Source organism: Gymnogyps californianus, chromosome 7, assembly GCF_018139145.2.
Source record: "Gymnogyps californianus isolate 813 chromosome 7, ASM1813914v2, whole genome shotgun sequence".
NCBI lineage: Eukaryota > Metazoa > Chordata > Aves > Accipitriformes > Cathartidae > Gymnogyps > Gymnogyps californianus.
The window spans coordinates 4,227,293-4,246,421 of record NC_059477.1 but is presented as its reverse complement, the minus strand read 5'-3'; the positions used below and the strand labels follow the sequence as shown (position 1 = coordinate 4,246,421).

Below are 19,129 nucleotides of genomic sequence, written 5' to 3'. Positions count from 1 at the left end.
TGAAATGGCTTTGCTTGCTCCAACACAGCCTTTCACCATGGGTGCCTGGCTGATGGACAGTGCAACACCACTCCGTACGGACATGAGCTCCTTCCCAAGTTCTCGTGCTGGCCTGGGCAGCACCACAATGATGATTTCCATCCTCTGGGTGCCTGACCTCCTGCCTGTCATGGGAAAAGTAACCCCTCGTCACTTGAAGAAACACCACAAGAAGGTGTTTTTCCTAGTGAAACACAGGCATCCTTCCATGGGCCATCACCCCAGAAATAGCTGCCCAGAGAAATCAACTGTTCAGTCCTCCAAGCAGGTACAAAATGATCTTTTTTTTTAAGATCATCTTTTTGAAGATGAAAGAAATACCAGGAGCAGCTTGGGCACGGGGTGAAGCAGGAACAGAAGAGGTAGGGGTGACCATGGTGTTGAAGACACAAAACAGCCTCAAAACAGCCTCAAATGCCTTCATTTGAGGATTTCTTCACTTGCTGGGTGCTCTGCTTCAAAATTGTAACATTTAAGTGCTTTTCTTTCAGGGATATGAAGAGAAAGGGGAAAGAACAAGACCAGGAAAAGTGAATATTATCATTTAATACGCCAAGACAGTTTCAATAGTTACCTTAATGCGCACTAATTAGGTGTGGGAATACGCAACACATCCCAAGGGCTGGTTATAGCCTCTCTCCCTGCTGCACTCAGGCGTGTTTCGCTACCATAATCAAATATTATAAAATGTACAAAGATTTATCACCTGTAGGGCACAGAAGAAAATTGTGATTTAGCCTCCTTGGCAGTCACAGCTAATAGCCATCTTCCTAAAACAGAAGAGACCACGGTCCAGTTTCATTTACCATCTGGAGTCAGCCAGAAGCCGTCAGCGCCGATCTGGGACTCCCTATGGCTGCCAGGACAGGAGCTTGGACCTGGACAAAAACTCTCTCTCTCTCTTGGGGTGCTGGAGCTCCCAGTACTTTGTTCACCTCACAGCTCCCCATGAAACCTCTTCAGGTCTCTAGTTGTCATCGCTGTCCTTTCCACCAGCCAACCGTGAAGTCCTGGAAGGACTAAGCGTAGGTACGACTGAGCATACACCACCACCTCGAAGGCAGCTTGCACCTCGAATGGGATCAGAATGAGATTCTTTATACCTTTGCAAACTCCCGGCCTTGGGGCTTTCTCTAGGGTGCCAAACAGCACAGCACCTGGGGTCAGCATGAGCTAATCTTCCATCTATGGCCCTCCTTTGCTATCTTGAGTCTTGTCTGCTTAAACACAGAGCCAGTTCTCGTCCTGCCTCACCAGGGCGCACATTTTTTGTCTTTATAGGATTACAGCATGCTGTTTGCAGGGAGAAGGTGAGTGAGGACTTTACACCTTTGTGTGTTTGTGAAGACTTCTCTCACCTTTTCTGCTCATGCTCTGTCACTTCTTTGCTCATTCCTGTAGTGCCAGTGCCATCTCCAATTTAACAGATCACTACGGTGCCATCCAGAGATTGATCCAGAGCCAGTACTACCTTGCCTGGCCTTCAGTAGGAACTGTGGTTCCTTCTGACTTGTGGATCTTACAGAACTTGCCCTTTGAATGGCGTGTGACACAACCATGGCATCTTAACGCAGCAGGAGCTGCTGCATCTGATCACTTATTCCTTTATGCATGAATTTGGGGGCTTCGATTTCAAAGCCCGGAGCTCCATTTTGCATTCACAATCTGTCTTTGCAGTCCAAATCCAGTTTAAAGTACCTGACTGCAGGGGCTCAAAACCAAGTGAAAATGTATGGCTGTCTCCAAACCTGGTCCCTACTGATAGCTGACTACAGCTGGGCTCACTCTGCCTGTCCCTTTTGCACCCAGATACTGTTAGGACGTACCTGCTTCCCTGCACGCTAATAAGGCTTCCTGCTGAAACACATGGGCCCTGTAAGGAGGAAATAAAAGCAAGGTTATGGGATTTTCCTTGGATTTGACAAATATAGGTGGAATGTAACAAGAACAAATCAAATCCCGGCCCCTTTTCTCCCCCCACTTTCTCTGCCTGTTGATGAGAGCATCCTCAGCGTCCACAGAGGTTGGTAAAAGCTTGCCTTGCCGGCGGGACCAGTTGTGTCCTACGCCAGCCCAGGGTGCAGGGTAGGCTGTGTGCCCAAGCATCCACCCAGCTCCTTGGGCAAGTCTGGTGTCCTGCGATGGGTGGGAGAGCAAGACTGTAGCTCACAAGAGCTGAGCTAGCTAGGGACACCCCACTTCTAAGCCACAGATGTACGCTGCTGTACAGACCACAGGAACTTCAAAGTCGGTGTAAGCAGTTTCTCCCTCTCTCATTACGGAGTCAAGGTCAATTTCATCAAGCAGTTTTTCTAAAACCAGAAGGCAATAGTCTGTGAAAATTCTTGAAAGAGTCCACAAAAAGACATCACTGGAAAAAACCAAATGCTTATTCCAGGCTGTTCCCGGATGTTTTTACCGCACCTTGGTCAACAGGTTCACAGCGAACAAAGAACCAGAGACCAGAAAATTTGTACTGTGAGTGGATTGCGCCGAGGAGAACATCTGCCTCCAATTTTTCAGTTAAACAAAACCGTGACTTTTAATTTAATAAAAACCTTCTGCCTACAACCACAGATAAAATCGTTCAAGCTTGGCTGAGTTTAAAACGAGAACCTGGCACCTCTTCAGAAGCACGTTAGAGAGCTTAGGGTAGAAAATCTTCCCATTTTGACACATGCAGCTGCTGGGACTCAACTGCTGAGAGCAGGAATGAAGCATTGCATCGGGCCCGGGCTCCAGAAGCAAAGCACATGGAGGTCATGGGCAATATTTACACAAATAGGAATATTGTTTGTGTGCGGGCTTTAAAAACTATGCATGCCACTAAGAGTAGCTGTTTTGAATCCAGGTTACATCAGCCACGCAGGTGACCCTGACTTCATACAGTCAACCTGACGGCACGTGAAGGAGTTCAACCCGGAGTGCAGCCTGGCTCCTTTGCCCCTCTCCCCATGCTGTCATCTCCCACTCTCCTGGAACAAGCCTAGGGGATACAGCCGGGCAGAGCATATGGGCATTACATCGCTCCACAGCATAAAATAAACACAGGGGAAGAAAAAGATCCAGCACTGCGGACTTATTGAATTAAACATTATTGTGGCTAACTCAATCAATACAGCATTGATTGCGTTATCCATATTAATATTTAATTCAATTAAAAGGCTCCCAATTTATTTTTTTTAAAAATGTTCCTTCAGATCTTTCATGCTGCAGGAAAAAATGTTACATTTTGCTAGAGACCATGAATTCCAGCTGGACCCGAACTATAGCAGATCTGGGTTTGCCCTAGCACCAGCTGTTCAAAGCCGACCCTTCCAGCAGAGCAGGAGAGAACCATTTCCCCGGTCAGGCTGCCACTAGCACCTAGGACAAACCCCGCAGAGAGACTGGGACCCCCTCAGGGGAACGTGGAGTGCACGAGTGCGTATGGCAATCGGAAAACCTCACTTCGGAGCCCTTTGTATCGCAACTGAGCCCCAGCTGATCGCTGCCAAAAGAGGCAGCCTCAGACCTGCTCCCCCCACCAAATACTTTTTTGACGCCTCTGAGAATTAGTAGTTTGCTCAACTATCAGGAAACTAACCCAGCCCCACACTAGCTGAAGAAATAAGTAACTTTTTATCAGTTCAGCAAACTGAGCAAGACAGCCAGCTTAGCTGTTGCTTCACATCCCATTTTTTAATACATATTTTAACCCCATTCTCACTGTGTATCTGTTTAGCTTATGAGCTTGCGAAGGTAAGCGCCGCTCGTTCTTGTGCAGCCCTCATCGTAGCACAGCGCTGCTCTTCAGCATGCTCACTCTCACTGAACAGACATAGCCCCAAAGTAAACTCACACCTGAGAAAGGGCTGCTGCGGTTTACAGCTGTGCCCATCAGGGAAGAAACCTCTCTGCTTCTTAAACACACTTGGATGTCCAGGGCAGATATTGTAACGCAGCTAACCATGGCGCTGCACGGTTAACTTCTCCCAGCTGCAGTCCACAACGCTTCCAACATCCACCGGAGCAAGACGTCGCAACCCCTGCTGCATAACAAAACCGCGGGTACCAGCCATCCTGTTGCCTGTCACTGCCTCAGCATCTCCGCTCGGTGAATGACACCAGTGTCTCAAACACACAGCGGGAGCTGATGGTTCTCTGCTACTTCAGCCGACCAGACCTCCTGCCAGGAATTAAATTGAAGCACAGAAAAAGTATCTTCTCCATAGGAATAAAAAAAGGTGGGAACCTTCCTCCCCTTCCCCCATCTGATTACATACAAAATGATCTTCTGCTTTTAAGGGCAATTTAACACTAGTTAAACTACTGTTAATTTAAATCAAACAAGTCTGAAAAGATAGAACATGCTGCACTGCTATTAAAAACAGCTGAATTTTCATTTGTTCCATCCAAGACACTACTGCCCATTTCCTAGCCAATACTATCTGGCTGTCCCAAGACCTCTTTCTGTAGTTTTTAAGCTGATATTTAAGCCTACTTTGTTGGCTTTTGCAACACGGTGCGGTCCGCTTTGGTATCAGAGAGAAAGATTCAAACCTTTCCATCAAACTGCTTTTTCTTGCAAAGTATGGGAGAAAGTCAGAAAAAGGACATGGGGCCCAACTGATTAATGCCAATTAATCTGACATCAAATTCACCCCATTTCCAAGAGCAAAAATAGGGGATCCTCCAGCACAAAACAGCTTCAGGAGGAAAAAAGAAAAGCTTTGCTCTACTGTGTTTCATAGACCCGTCCTCAACAAGATCCCAAGACGCTGCTACTCAGACGTTGCTGGCAGTTCAGCCGACCCACACAACAGGCCAGAACAGACGCTCCTGCCCAGCAGCAATCTTGGCACCGCAGCGCTGCTGGCAGTTAGAAACCAATTTTTCCCCTTCCCTCTACCACCCTGACAGTAAAGCTAGCCCACATGAATCGGAAGCAGCACAGAAAGCACAAGCAGGGGGACCAGATGATCCCTACGGTTACATGTTTTCCCCAAATAATACGCACCAACGTGTAGTTTTAAAACAGTCTGTGGCTTCCATACAGATATCTTTGTCCTGAGCAGAGTATTTGCAAGAGTTTCATTAGCCAAAGTGCTGATCTGCTGGAAGACTACAGCATAAAATAACTGCTCCAGATTAAGTTCAGTCTTATTTAAGACACTGGACCTAGGCAGGGAATACAACCACCTTCAATTCCCTGCCTAGAACTATTCCCTTCCTTGAATAATTTCTCTTCAATCGCTCTTGCTCCTTCTGTGAGCCTTGCCCAGGCTGATCACAGATAACTTTGTGCTGGATCCCGCACAGCTAGTCAGGTCCAACCTCAGCTCAGACGCTTGTGACAGAGCAGAAGAGAGGGCTTTAGTTCAAGCCTAACAAAGGTTGTGTAGAAGCCAGCTGGCTGAAGCACTTGCTGACATCTTTTTTATTAGAGATGCAAGTCTTTGGACCCTTCCATGCTTGTTATTCCTTCGGAAGAGGACTGCGAGACGACAGACCCTGAGCACCTCCCAGGCGTGCCAATTCTAATTTGAGAGCAAAAGCAGCTACCACTGTTTGGTACTACTTGTTTGCCTGTTTTTTCCCTGAAACACTTGCAGAAATAATGCAACATCCAGCTCTCCTGCACTGCTCTGATAAGTTTTTTTTACGGGCCACTTGCTTCTACCTCAGAAAAGTCACTTCTGAGTATCTCAAACAACAAATGAATCCTCAGTGTTCAGCAACAGAGAACAGATATTATTTTATAGCCGGAAGAACAAAGTCCAAAGAGAACTATTGATATTTTAGGGATAAGAAAAAAAACTTATGAGGTCTTTGAAAACGAGTAACCAAACAGAGGCAGAAACAGCCAAAAGTATGAGCTATGACTATATTCCCTGGGATCTACCCAGGACACCGATACAAGGAAGCAACCTCCATACTCTCAAGTATCTTTCACTTCAATATACACACACACACACACACAGACACACAAAACCCAAAACCCCCACACAAAACAACAACAAAGAAAAGCAAACAAACCAACCAGCCAGGCTTTGTATACTCTCCCATAAGACCACAGGCCACAGCCATTCAAAAAGATTATACAGTATTTATTAAAAATATTACCTTCTATTAACTATTAGTGATGTTAAACTGATGTCACTGAACCCCAGACATTGGTACTGAAGGTGTTACCAGGTGTCCCAGATGAACTAATTCATAATGAGATAAACAGATAAATTCCAAGGGAAGCTGCCTGAAAATCATTAGCCTGAGATTCACAACATTTTTGAGGTATAAATACAAGATTAAGAAACACAGCTATAATCCAGAATGCGTGTCTTGGACTGTTACCTCTTCAAATGCCCCAGTCATCAATGCACATTAAGTATATGCACTTTAGCAGGAGAATACTAATATAAATTCATGTTATAGCTAAGGTTCTTTACTAACTTTTAACAGATTTTCTTTGATGAACTCATCTACTCCCTGCTTCAGACTATGCCAAAACACACAGCACCCAAAACAGGCTACGGCTGTCAGTGCCACAAGTCTACTCACACTGCCTGAAACACCTCTTCTATTTTAAGCCTGCCTCTTTCTAGCTTCCTTTAATGCACCCTTGTTTTTGGACTAGAAGAGACAGCGAGAAATGATCCCTACACACCCTTTACCACATGCATCATGATTTTATAACCTTGCTTTCATGAGCTAAAATCCATCCAATGGATTAAGGGACTTGATTTATCCTTACTACAAGACTTTTTTTTTTTTTTAAGACATGTTTTATCAAGTGCTATCCCCCTCTGCTTTCAATGATTAGCAAGAGTGAATTAAGCAGGGTCTGCGTCACTGACCTCTAGCTTTTGTGTACTTACCTATTGCTTCAGTAGTGTTCGACACCTGCTGCAATTCCGGCATCCAAGTCTACTTACTGCAGTTCTGCTTTAAGTGCAGAGGTCTACATAAGTTGATCACGCTCAGACTCTGAATTCCTGAAGAGACCTGAAGGAGACGGGCCAGAGTTAATCTTGAGTACACTTCAATGAGAAGGGTAAGGATCACCCCTCAGTATGATATGGAGGGATTCTTAAATGCGATTTGATAGTAAGTCTGCTTGAAAACATGACTTGATTCAAAGGAACAAGACCTTAGGAAGAGTTCGGAGTGTGGCTTAAAAAAAAGTATTAATAAATTGATGGCAATTTTCTAACAGAGCTTCTTTTCAGCTGCCAAGGAACAACGGCTCTTAAAAATCTGTTAATCTGCTGCCTCTACTTTAGGACATAGAACGGGATTACTGATGGGTCAAATTTCTTCCTGGTACACAGCAGAAAAGCTCCATTCTTAAGAATTTTGCAAAGATTCACTGCTACTTTTGCAAAGAAGACCACATTAGGTATATTGATATGCTATGAAATGCCAAGTTAAAATGTGCTACAATTGTTAAAATAAATGACCAAGTCCATGCCATATCGACTCAGTACCTTATTTGCTGCCAGTGTTTATCTGCACAAAAACCCAAAACACATTAATCCCATGGGTTGTTCCATTTATTAATGAGCCTTGCATTTTCGCTCGCTCACACAGACGTGCAAGTACTTGAGAACTGCATTTAGTGAAGAGCAATGATTCAGTCTAGCATAAGTGAAAGATCAAGATACTCCAGCTACTGAAGTCTAGTAGATGCTATTGAAAACTATACCTGTTATACCTGAAGTGTATAGTTCCAAGAGTTCTATAGAGCATATTGAAAATTGGCATAGGATCTCCAGTGGCAATGGTTACGGAAAACAACTCTCTTACACTGAAGAGCTGCTCTTGCAGATGGATATGCTATCTTCACAGCTGTATCAAGTTCACAGAAAAGTACTTACATTTCCATTTACCTGTTGAGATACATATGGACTATGTACTTATTCCGCAGCTAAGCTCATGCAATAAGATACTCCAAACTTACTGGCACCAAAAGTTTTATTATTACAAGCAATACAAAAGCAGACACAAGAACTTTGTTTCATCCCACAACCATCATTCTCATTGTATATTATTATGAGACACTATTTTTAAATTATGAATTCACAAAACTAAGGCAACACAAAAGATGCAAGACATCACATAAGAGCAGAGTGAGGAAGTAAGATTCTGACAATAACTTATGATCAATTATGAGAAATATTGTAACAACTATGAAAGACTCAAATATTGCTCCAATGTAGCCAGCTAAGTTCAAGTACAATTGTGCAGTGAGGCATAATTCTTTTGTGATCATTAAATTTTTTTTCATTAAAGTAACCATGATAGCAACTATCCATACTTACAGAAACATTTTTGATTATAATTTAATAAGGATCCTGATGCTTAAAAACCTTCAGAAAATAGAATGGAATTCGAGTTACACATTTACAAGAGTGAAAGAGGACAGAAGTGAATAAAGCATTACTCTTGCTACAAATAAGGAATTTTAGACCAAGATTTTTAAAGATAGGGTTTTTAAAATTGTCTACTTTCAAATGAATTCAGGCCATTAGTTCTACTCTAATTTCTACAAGGCAGGAATTTCCTGCAAAATTCAGTTGTAAGAAGTTGTTGTAAGAAACATCACATGTCATCTGACAGAAGAGATGTCTACACAGGCAAATGACTGTGTTCAAATGCATAGAGTCCTTTTTTTTTTTTTTTTAAAAAAAAACCCCACAAATTCTGGCCTGGCTGGGAAATCTTGACACATACAGTAGATCCTTGTCAATGGATATTAAACACAAAAGAAATGGGGTCATGCTCTATCACCTACAAAGGGCTGGTTTAAATCAAGAATGCAAAAGGTTTCATCTTGCAAAATCTTAGTTACAAAATGTCAGTGATTATTACAGTTAAGTTAAATGCAAAAATAAAGCATACTAAATAACCCAAGGCACATTTTTCAACGCAGTATTATTTACCTCTCTCCTCCATTGTAAATTCGTTTATTCCAGCGTATCAGTGATCTTAGTAACTCATTTAAATGGTCAAAGCTCTCCTGTATTCCTAAGTGCAAAACATAAATCATAGCTTCAGACCAGTGTTTACCAGAGGGTTCCAACTGCTCAAGATTCACCACATTTTAAAACCTTGCTCATGAGACACTGATACTCATTTTACAGGCAGGAGCTGAAATGACATCACACAGTCTATAAGCCAGCTGGAGGGGGCCATCCAGACTTTGCCCTGACGAATTTTCTCCGGCTTGAATTTAGAAGACACATCATAGATTACGTATTGAGTGCAAAATCTCTGGTCAGAAGTAGATTCTGCATGGTATGCCACCGTGTTGATTGTCTGCGTCACATCACTGTCTGGTTTTGGCTGCCTAACCAGAATTTGTCCTCCTGCTGCTTTGACCAGCTCCACAAGATCACTCTTCTGGTGACGGTTGAAAGATCCCAAAAAATAGAAGTAGCATCCATCAAACAACTTAGGCAGCTAAGTGGAAGAAAAAAAAAAAGTATAGATACAGGACTTCACAACTGAGCACACAGGAAAAAAGTGGAAAGGAACAATCAATGCCTACAAAAAAAGTACAACTTAAAATAACCAACACTGGAAGCTAGAAGAGTAACTTAACATGTAAGGTCCTCAGTATAAGTATGCCATCAAGAAAAGCTTGCTTATGTGGTAAATTCTTGCTTATGTTTAAATATTTTCCAGCACAACAGGGTTTGAACTATGAGCTAGGAATATTTACAGCTACTGTTACAATACATTTAATGAACTTCTCCAGTGTAATCCAGAACATAACCAGAAATTAACCCAGTTAAATATAAAAGTGGCCCTATATGGAAACAAGTAATACAAACATTTTTCTTTCAACTTTCAGATAATTTCAACTAGGTTCTAAAGCTGAGCAGAGAAGGCCAAAGCAGCATCACTTCCTGTCCCATACAGCTTCTTCCATGAATGTAATACAGCATTCCCTCTGACAAGGTTATAGCAACATATCCACTAATAGAGAAAAATGACAGCTTTATGGGTGTTCACAGTTCTTTCGATCATCTTGCACATAATCAAATTTCTGTACAAGACCACATTAAAATTTTACATCCACTGCACATGTGGCAAAGGGCAAAAACGCATGAACCAAAGGTCATTAAGATAATCTGTCTCAAGCAATAAAACCCACCAGCTGTTCTCTGTTGAGCCGGCCTCTTTGTGGGCCACCTTGGATTTCATACTTCTCTTCTTGTTCTCGTACTGCGGTTTGTAGACAGGCTTGTACCCCTACAAAAACCGCAATAAGGAAGGCAAAGATTAGAGATCCTATGTTTTAACAGAGGCTTGCATGTCATTTTAGGGACTAAAGAGTTGCACTAAAATAAAAGGAGTACCCACAATGCAAAACATAGCATTAAAGCTTGTGTGCTTTAGCAATTTGCTTTTAAACTTGAAAAAATTTACAACAGTGCTTGAAGATGCAAGTTAGATGGAGAGAAGCAATATCACACTAAAATCAGTGCTGTAAACACTAGGAATTATTAGCTTTTCCTCTTACCCACTAAAGGTCAACCACTTAATGTCAAATGTCAAATTGCTGATCATTTGGAAGCTTAAAGCCAGCATGTAGAACCAACTCTGCAGTTATGAAATGGAAGCAATTGCCTGATAAAGAGCAATTACAAAGCAAGCACAAAGCTGTTTCTGAACAGCTATGGCCTCAAATAACAAATCAGATGGGATTTCAAGGTCTCCAAGATCAGCACAAACTGGAGATTTATGCTAGGGTTTAACAGTGGCATTCATTTTTGTTACCACTGCTGCATAATGAGATTGTCTTTTAGAGTCAACGTGTTTTTACCTTGTTTTAAGGCTAGTTATTTTTTCCAATACAGCATGAGTTGATGTTAATGTATTGCTAACATCAGTTAAACGTACTACCTGACCTCACTTTGGAAAGAGAAATTGCTGTGGTCACCAATTCAAGGATGGAACATTTTGCCTGCACGTACATTGCACTCATTAACAAAAATTACCCAAGAAAGAAGGTTAGCAAAGCTGATTTTGAAAACTGTTCCATGAGGATTTACAATGCTGTCAAGGTTGTAACTTTTAAAGTAGTACCTCACTTCTTGCACAGCGCTTCTTATTCAGGCAACTTATTTCCACTGTGCGAATATGAAACCCATGGTATCAAAAAAATACAAACTGAACAAAATCAGAAGTAAAATGCGGGGGTTTGACCCTAGAAAGGAAGAAAGCCCAAGACCATGAAGAGAAGTATCACTGACAAAGGTACTGGGATACCATGGCAATAAGTAGCCAATAGACAGGAGTATCTAAACTAGAGAGATCTTGAAAGCCAACTGTTAGTAATTCACTACCAGTTCATACAAACTCACAAAATGCAACGGGAATTCATATTTTGGTTACTAGAAGTCCTCCAATGTACTTACATCAAAAAAGATAAACCTATGCAGAAAACCACAACTGGCTGATTACTATGGCAAATAACTCTCTCCATGTACAAGTATCAGATTGATTATTTGTACTTGTTTGTTCCTTCAAGGAAAATTAACATGAACTAGAAGAGCAATCTAGTCATGTATTTTCTGGAAAAGCAACTTACATATTCATTATTGATAACAGCAATGAACACTGATAAATTATTTTCAAAGTACTCATAACTCAAAAATAAATCTAAAAGTTATTTAATTTTTTTTAAAGTATTTTTATTGTCATAACTCAGTAAGACTTCCTGTGTCAGTTTGCCTCTAACTTACATGGCTATTCTTTCCTTCCAAGAAAATACAGGTGTTAATGGGTGCCACTTACAATAAAGGAAAAACCGTCTCATCTAGTCTTAAGAACAGAACTGTCCATTCATTAAGAGCATGTTTTATTTCAATCTACCATCAAAAGCTCAATTTCAAGGACTTCCACTACAGAGCTGAGGTTTTTATATGAGTACATCACAAATTGAGCATCCAGCGCCAACATCAGTAAATGAAGCAAATGTGATACGAAAGTAATGAAAGGTTGAATAAATACAAAAGACTACAATGTCTTTTTGTACTGCTACTTGTCTGAAAAAAAAAATTTAAGTAATGAAAGTGACTAATGTTAGTGGAATATCTGTTAGAAAATGCAAGATAGGTTATGTCTGTTTTGCATACATATGTCTGTCCATTTCACACTGCCAAGTCCTCCAAGGAATCTGTAAGCCTCAAAGTTCCTTGTCACACGTAATGACAACGCTCCAAGACAGCAAGAAGAGAGACTCATCTACATGTCACCTGTTTTCATTGTATATACAAGATAAATATTTGTTTCCTTGAAAAACTGGAAATATGCAAACAGACTGTTTGTCTAGCCAGTGTCTGCATGATCAGCATTCTCATTAATTTTAACTTTTCCTAACCAGCTAGAATCAGAACAGATCTGTGTCTTAACAGATTTGTGGCACAAAAGCTATGTATTCCAGATCAGATAAAAAGCCATGAACACAAGTTCTCAGTGCCCAGGTGTTTTTCTTTAACATAAATACGTTAAGAGGCAACACTGTTAGGCCTACACACACCCCACCCCAGCCCACCCCTGCTCTGTGGAGCAACCAACTCTATATGTTTTTTGGTGATGGAAAAATAGTACATTTTCAATTCCCAAACATATTTTTCATGCAAGATGTAGAAGCACAACTTGCTCTGATTCATGGGTCTTGTCGTATTTGATAGATAAGAACAAATGCTGTTTGGAACCATTGTGCTCAGGGACATTTCAAGCAGTCTCATCTAACACTTTGTCTACGTGCAGGTAGCAAAAGAGGAAAGAAAGTCATTGGAATCCTCAAGCTCAGAAGAGATGGTGCTTCAGGCTTCAACATACTTCATGGCAATCTTACCATCAACAGCACAATTAATCCATAGTAAGAGTATCACTTGGAAAGAGACAAGACAACACAGACAGGGTAACAGCGAAAGGAGAGCCTTAGGCACAAGGAAATGAGGCAAATGGCATGTCATGTGTCATCAGAATCATGGTCTAGCTATATATTCAGAAAACTTATGCAGTTAGCAACCGATGTTTGAGGAAGGTGCTTACAACCCTAAGGTGAACAGTCAAGGAATATCTATCCATGGAGGAAGGCTTCCTAACTAGAAGAAGGAAGCTAAAATAATTTAAGTGAATGAGACCAGTATGTCCTTTAACTGCAGATTTTGTTCAGCCTGATTTCTTCCTGAGTTGCTCATTTCTCTTCAGCTACTCCTGCATACTAGAAAGAGATTTTGTATTAAAGAATTAAAGGATTCACATACCATAATAAAAAAAGAAATCAGCGAAACAAAAAAGGGAAATATCCCCCTGTTCTCCTATTTGAGATAAAACGACAGAGGGCTCAAGCTGTGTTTCTACCTAACTCATTATGCATTTGTCTAAACAAAAGGTTCTTATTCACCCGTTCTTTTTCCCCCTCTCCACACAAAACTTAGTGTCAAGTCACTTGCTTCTAGATCCCTAATTTTGCATTATCATTTTCAGATGCAGTGACTCCAAATGGATGCAACAGTCTAAGTGAGGTTGTCAAAGACAGCATAATCAGTTTTGGTTGTGTTAGGGTGTCATTTGGAAGCACCAGGCATGTACAAGCTTTATCATTCTTCTAATAGATGGTACAACCACCACAAGATGACCTTGTGCTAAAAAACCTCAATTTCACACTTAAGAGTAGGGATACAAACAGAAGATTAGAGCATACTGTAGGCCCTTCCAACCTTTTTTTTTTTTTTTTTTTTTTTTTTTTTTTTTTTTTTTTTACAGCTAGGGATTTTGTTTTGACAACTGAGTGCTAAGCTGAGTTCACTCACTAAAGCCCAGGTCTTTTTCTTGAGTAGGCATTATTAATTTTAAAGCTGCTAATGTGTATAAGTGGCTGGATAACATGACAGTTCCCTTTTAATAGTCTCTCCATCCAACTGAGTGTCATTCTGATTAACAGGACATATAAAAGGAAATAAAATTCCATACTGTACTCAAAGGTATATCACTCTGCTACTTTTACAGGGACATTTCCAGAAGCTCTATTGACCTTACAGCACTCCTATTTAAGTCAGAGGTATAGCACCCTTTGACTTCAAACAGGAGCCATGTTAAATTGATTCCCAGAACTCCTGAGATTACAGACTCTCATTTGTTCAGCACTGTACTGAATAGCCACCAGTGAGAGCCTGATGCCAAGACATTGGTCAAATGAATGGACTGAAAAAAAAGAATTGCTATTATCCTAATAAAAAAAGCGATCAGGACACCATCAATACTATGCCACCTCCCTTCTGAAATTAAGATGGACATCTTATGTACTTCTGCAAAAAAATATTTCAGAACAGGACTGACAGTCTCAGAAGGACAAGGACATTCTTAAAGAAGCTTTCTGAAAATGGAGGGGAAAGTAAATTTACTTTTGAGAGGACACCTGTAAGTTTAGGAGGGAATAGAGATCAGGGTTACATTGTTTTCCTTCCCACATCCGCAGTTTGTGCATTCTTTACAGGCAAGCCTGACCAAAAATCTAGTCTGTTCTGTTATAAAATAAAGTAAGACCATTCAACTTACTGAGGATCTCAGCCAATCTTGATTTATTCCTTGACACTATCGCCAATAAGAGCTGTGGACCTTCTAGGTTTGAGGTTGATCAACTTTATTCATTTAACACGTTCTCTTCCCTAAAGAGAAGAGGGTGATTATTGCAGCCATGCTTTAATGGCCCTCTAGTTTAATCACAGTAATTGGATCAATTACCCACAAAAGGGTAAGACTTGTACCAAGGCAAGTGGCATTCTTCCATTTCACATGGACCAGAGCTGTTTTGCAATGCCCAGTTCAAGTGTGCAAGCACTCATTAATAAAGCTTGCCTGACAGACAATACTGGGGCAAGATCGCATGTGCAGAGGGGTCATGCAACGTTCTTCCCTAGAAATACAGAACATTAGAAGTTTAAAAGCCTCTTAAATAGCTGATTTCACACTTGCAATTTGTAGATATAAACGAGATCATTTGCACCAAATTCTAGCAAAAACCAAGCCTGCATTAAAGTCCCTAGAAAATATTGCAGGAAAAGGTTTTAGCTTAATACAACTGCATTTTAGCTTGATGCCACCACATTTGGCAAGGAGAATACTGCTCTTTTTTTTTTTCCCCTCATTAGCAAGATCAGTAAAGCATCCCTACTTACACTGATCCTTATTACCTCACTGAACAGCTGCCCCTACCTTCTCACCTTCCAGTATATAAGGAGCAAGCAGGTTAAAAGGGTGCCCACTCTAACAGTATCATTAATTGACCTTTGATACAACTGTAGCTACTAGTACTGGAAATAAAGAAATCATTATTTGCAAAATTTAAGATCAGAGCCCTATAATCCTTATTCATGTAAGTCTTATTGGTTTATAATGAAACTAACTGCATCAGCAAAAACAATTTAAACAGGATGAAGTACAAGAAGAGCTGGTTGCCAAGAACAAGTTGTAATCACCCACAGATACCCAGGGGTAGCTCTCAGTAACTCAATTAGCCTTAGTGGAGTTTTGTTGGATTTGCATTAATAAAGCAAAGAGCAGGGGTTAGTCCCAAAAAATCTCTTAGAACAGCTAAAAGTAATTTAGAAATACACGATAGCAACAAAGAAGATAAAATACTACACATCCAAGATCTAGTAGAGATTGCAACTGAAACTTCCTCAGCTCAGTCTGCACCGGGTTTTAAGACTTACATACAGATTGAGTAAAGCTTGATGGGATTATTTTCCTAGAAAAGGAAGAAATCTGGACTGAGGGGAATTTGGCATTGCTAGCTTCAATTTGCTTTCATCAATGGCATTACTGGTCTCTGCTACAGCACAGAAAATAATTTTTATACTGTCTCTTCTATGCTCATAAAGCAACTCTAGAATCACAGATTTCATGGAGTGAGGTAGAGATCTCATTTGGTGAAACAAAAGCAGTCCATTTTTGCAACATATGGAAATGACACAAGATGCTGCAGAGACTAAAATGAATCTGCTTAAGAATGGTAGTTAACAAGTTAATCCAGGTGATATTTATTAAACATGATGGAGCAGATGCTTAGGAAGTCCTTAAACATCAATTCCCAGAAGCTAAGAGCATGTAAGATGAAAATCATTACTTCACTTAAACCCCCAAGTGTCCTATCTTCTTTGAGAAACCACTATTTGCCACAGCTGTTTTCGAGACTGATCAAAGTGACTGGATGTAGCCATTCCTAAGGTGCAGAGGTCAGGTTAAATTCCACTGGGAGTGCTCATCCTCTGGATCCCGTCACATGCTTTTGAACAAATGAGGTACTATTTCCCATCCTTTTCCTTACAATGGGCTTCCTTAATGCAATGTTTTCTTCAAACCAACAGTGAATTAAAGCAAAAGGACCTCTAAACATGAAAAACTGACTATGTGGATGACACAGAACAGAGGGAGAAACGTGGTTTCCTTTTCCTTTAGACCTTATTTCAAAACCAGCCCACTTTCTAGCTCTGCAAAGGCAAACACCACATTTAAGACATTCTCACCCCCATTTTCTCCTCTGCAAACCCCAGAAGCTTTACAGTCTAAATTTGTGCTGACTTTGAAGCAAAACTGTTTCCCTTCTCCTTTCCAGAAGGTGCAGACACTGCAGGAGTGCTGAAGTTCAGACCCTGTTGATGTGAAACATTCCCCTCAGCTGTACACCCAATACAACTAGAACATGCATATGCACATTAGATATTTCTACCACCTCCCACAGAGCTGTGAGTCCTTTTGTAGGAGGCGGCAGTTGAAGTCAGTCTCCAACTGCAAAATAAGCATGAAACTCCAGTGATCAAAAGTTTTGAGCTGTTTTAAGGAGGGAAGGCTTTGCTGAGTATCGGCCTGTTATCTAGAAGATGTTTATGCATGGCAGAGAGACAGTCCAGCCTGAGAAGCAGTCAGCTCAAACAGCTTTGCACTTCCCTTGTCTAATAGCCTAAACAAGGATGGGCACAGTGCTCCAAGAAATTCAGAAAGATGTTTTCGCCTTGAAACGTCAGTCATGCAATCCCCTAGCTCTTCTAGTCAACTCCCAGTTGTTCTGAGTCCTTACACGAAAAGGAGGGTTTTTTTGCATTCTTTTAAACGAACAGAGCTGAATCATCGCTGCTACTCCAGGAAAGCAAAACAAATGAAGGAATAAGCAATCAGATGCTTAGAATTCTGCCAGATACTTCGCTGCAAAGACTGACACAAGCTTGTTTCAATGCATATCGTTACTGAGATCATTTTTCATTCCCTGCTTTAACAGATGACAATCAGTTTAAGAAAAAAACAAGCTGAAAAGCTATTAAAGACTTCTGCTGGTTTTAATTACACTATTCTATGCTCTACAAAAAGCATAGAGGAAATACAGTGATACTTGAATCTTTGTCTCAGCCTACTTGCAGAAGGGTAATGATATGCTACTTTGTGCCCTATTACCGTCCCAGAAATAATGAAGGCAATAAAATAATGAAACCAATGAAAGATATGGCCAAGGGCAAGGAGCACAGTGACAACAGTGTCTCAATTGAATTCTATGCTGCTTTGAAAGTGGATATATTGCTGACAGTGTATTATATATGGAAAATACGGAACTGCAACTGGTAAGGTGAAATTTTTCATCTGTGAAGATCTAATATTGCACAGTGATGACATCCTTTCATCCTCATCTTCTACCTGAAGACAAAAGGGAACCCCAAAACTGAAGGTATAGATTTAAGCCTTGGCTCTCTAACACTTAGAAGTCTTACATTTAGCTCAAACTCTGCTGGAAAATTCCACATTACCTCTCTACTGATACTAATGGATGCTATATCTGTGTGTATAGACACAGGTAAACGGAAGCACCATAGAATTATACAAGAGAAGAAATTGCTTTTTATTAGAGAAACACAGCTTGAAAGCCTGCTATAACAGAAGAGTTAACATAAGGAATACACTCTTAAACGAAATGCTGTTTTTTGCAAGCATGTGAGGTTTTTTAAAAAAGTGGTATAATTATGTGTAGGCTATAAATATAACTTTAGAAATAACAGTCAAATGCAGCTTATGTTGGAGTAAAACATTCAAATACTCACTTATGCATAGTCAGCATTTCATTAAGTGGTACACTGAGCTTTGTTTTTTCATATATTTCAGTGAAGTTTTTGAACATGAATTTACTTTAAGTGAACGGTTTAGAACACTGAACTATAAGCAACTCCTTCAATTTATTTGCAGTGGCTTTGACAGAAGTCAGTCAGATTATGCACACACTTTTGGAAGTTTATTTGCATCACATTTAAGGAAACTTACCCAAATAGAAGTCAAAAAGCCATGATAAAGAGAGAAATTATGGAAAAGAAAAGCAAAGACCTCTTTTTTCCTAGACAAATGTTCCATCAGCAGGAGTCTCATTATTTGTTATAACAATCTTTAACTTGTAATGACTCTGAAGAAGACTAATAACAGAATGGTGGGAACAGATGGAGTGGTGCTGTTAATTATAGGCACTTAGCTGCATCAGACCCCATGAGTTATTACTAACATTTCCCACTAGGGAGGAGAATCACTCGCTTTTAAGTAGTATGTTGCTTACTAAGCTGGGAGCATTAGCAGTCAGGATTGTACTAATCAGTACTAACAACATAAAATAAAAATCAGCTGCAAACAAAAAAAATATGAAAATAGTCCCTGAATAACCCCCACACTATTTATTTTTTCTTTTCCAATCACTTCTAAATATAAAAGTTCTGCCACAAAGATTTAAATTCATATCTCACTAATTAAATCTCCCTACCACTCAGCTGAAGTTTTCTAAGCATCTGATTAGCAGTCAGATAAAATGAAATAAAGGAAAACCACCCTAGCACATATGATAGAAGGTATGCAGACCTCCTGAACTGAGTAAAGCCAAGAACCTGCAAAGTGATTCACCACAGAAACAGATTATTCAGTCTTAGTTAAACAGGATATTGTTCCAGAGCACCTGCACACACCCTTTCCAATTACACAACCCAAACATCACTTCCAGGCCTTCTGAGTTTCCTGCTGCATCCCTACCTCCAAACAGGAAACCATCTCCCTTCTGCTTATCAAC

At 40.4% G+C, this 19,129-nt stretch overlaps 1 protein-coding gene across 1 annotated transcript in view; it reads right to left on the bottom strand.

Annotated features, from left to right (window-relative positions):
• Positions 1 to 8,703: 8,703 nt before the first annotated feature.
• Positions 8,704 to 19,129, bottom strand: part of BARD1 (BRCA1 associated RING domain 1) — a 45,097-nt gene continuing 34,671 nt past the window's right edge. Inside the window, 2 exon segments of the mRNA XM_050900062.1 lie at positions 8,704 to 9,480; positions 10,178 to 10,275. Coding sequence (XP_050756019.1) covers positions 9,151 to 9,480; positions 10,178 to 10,275 — 428 coding nt within the window. The 3' untranslated portion in view covers positions 8,704 to 9,150.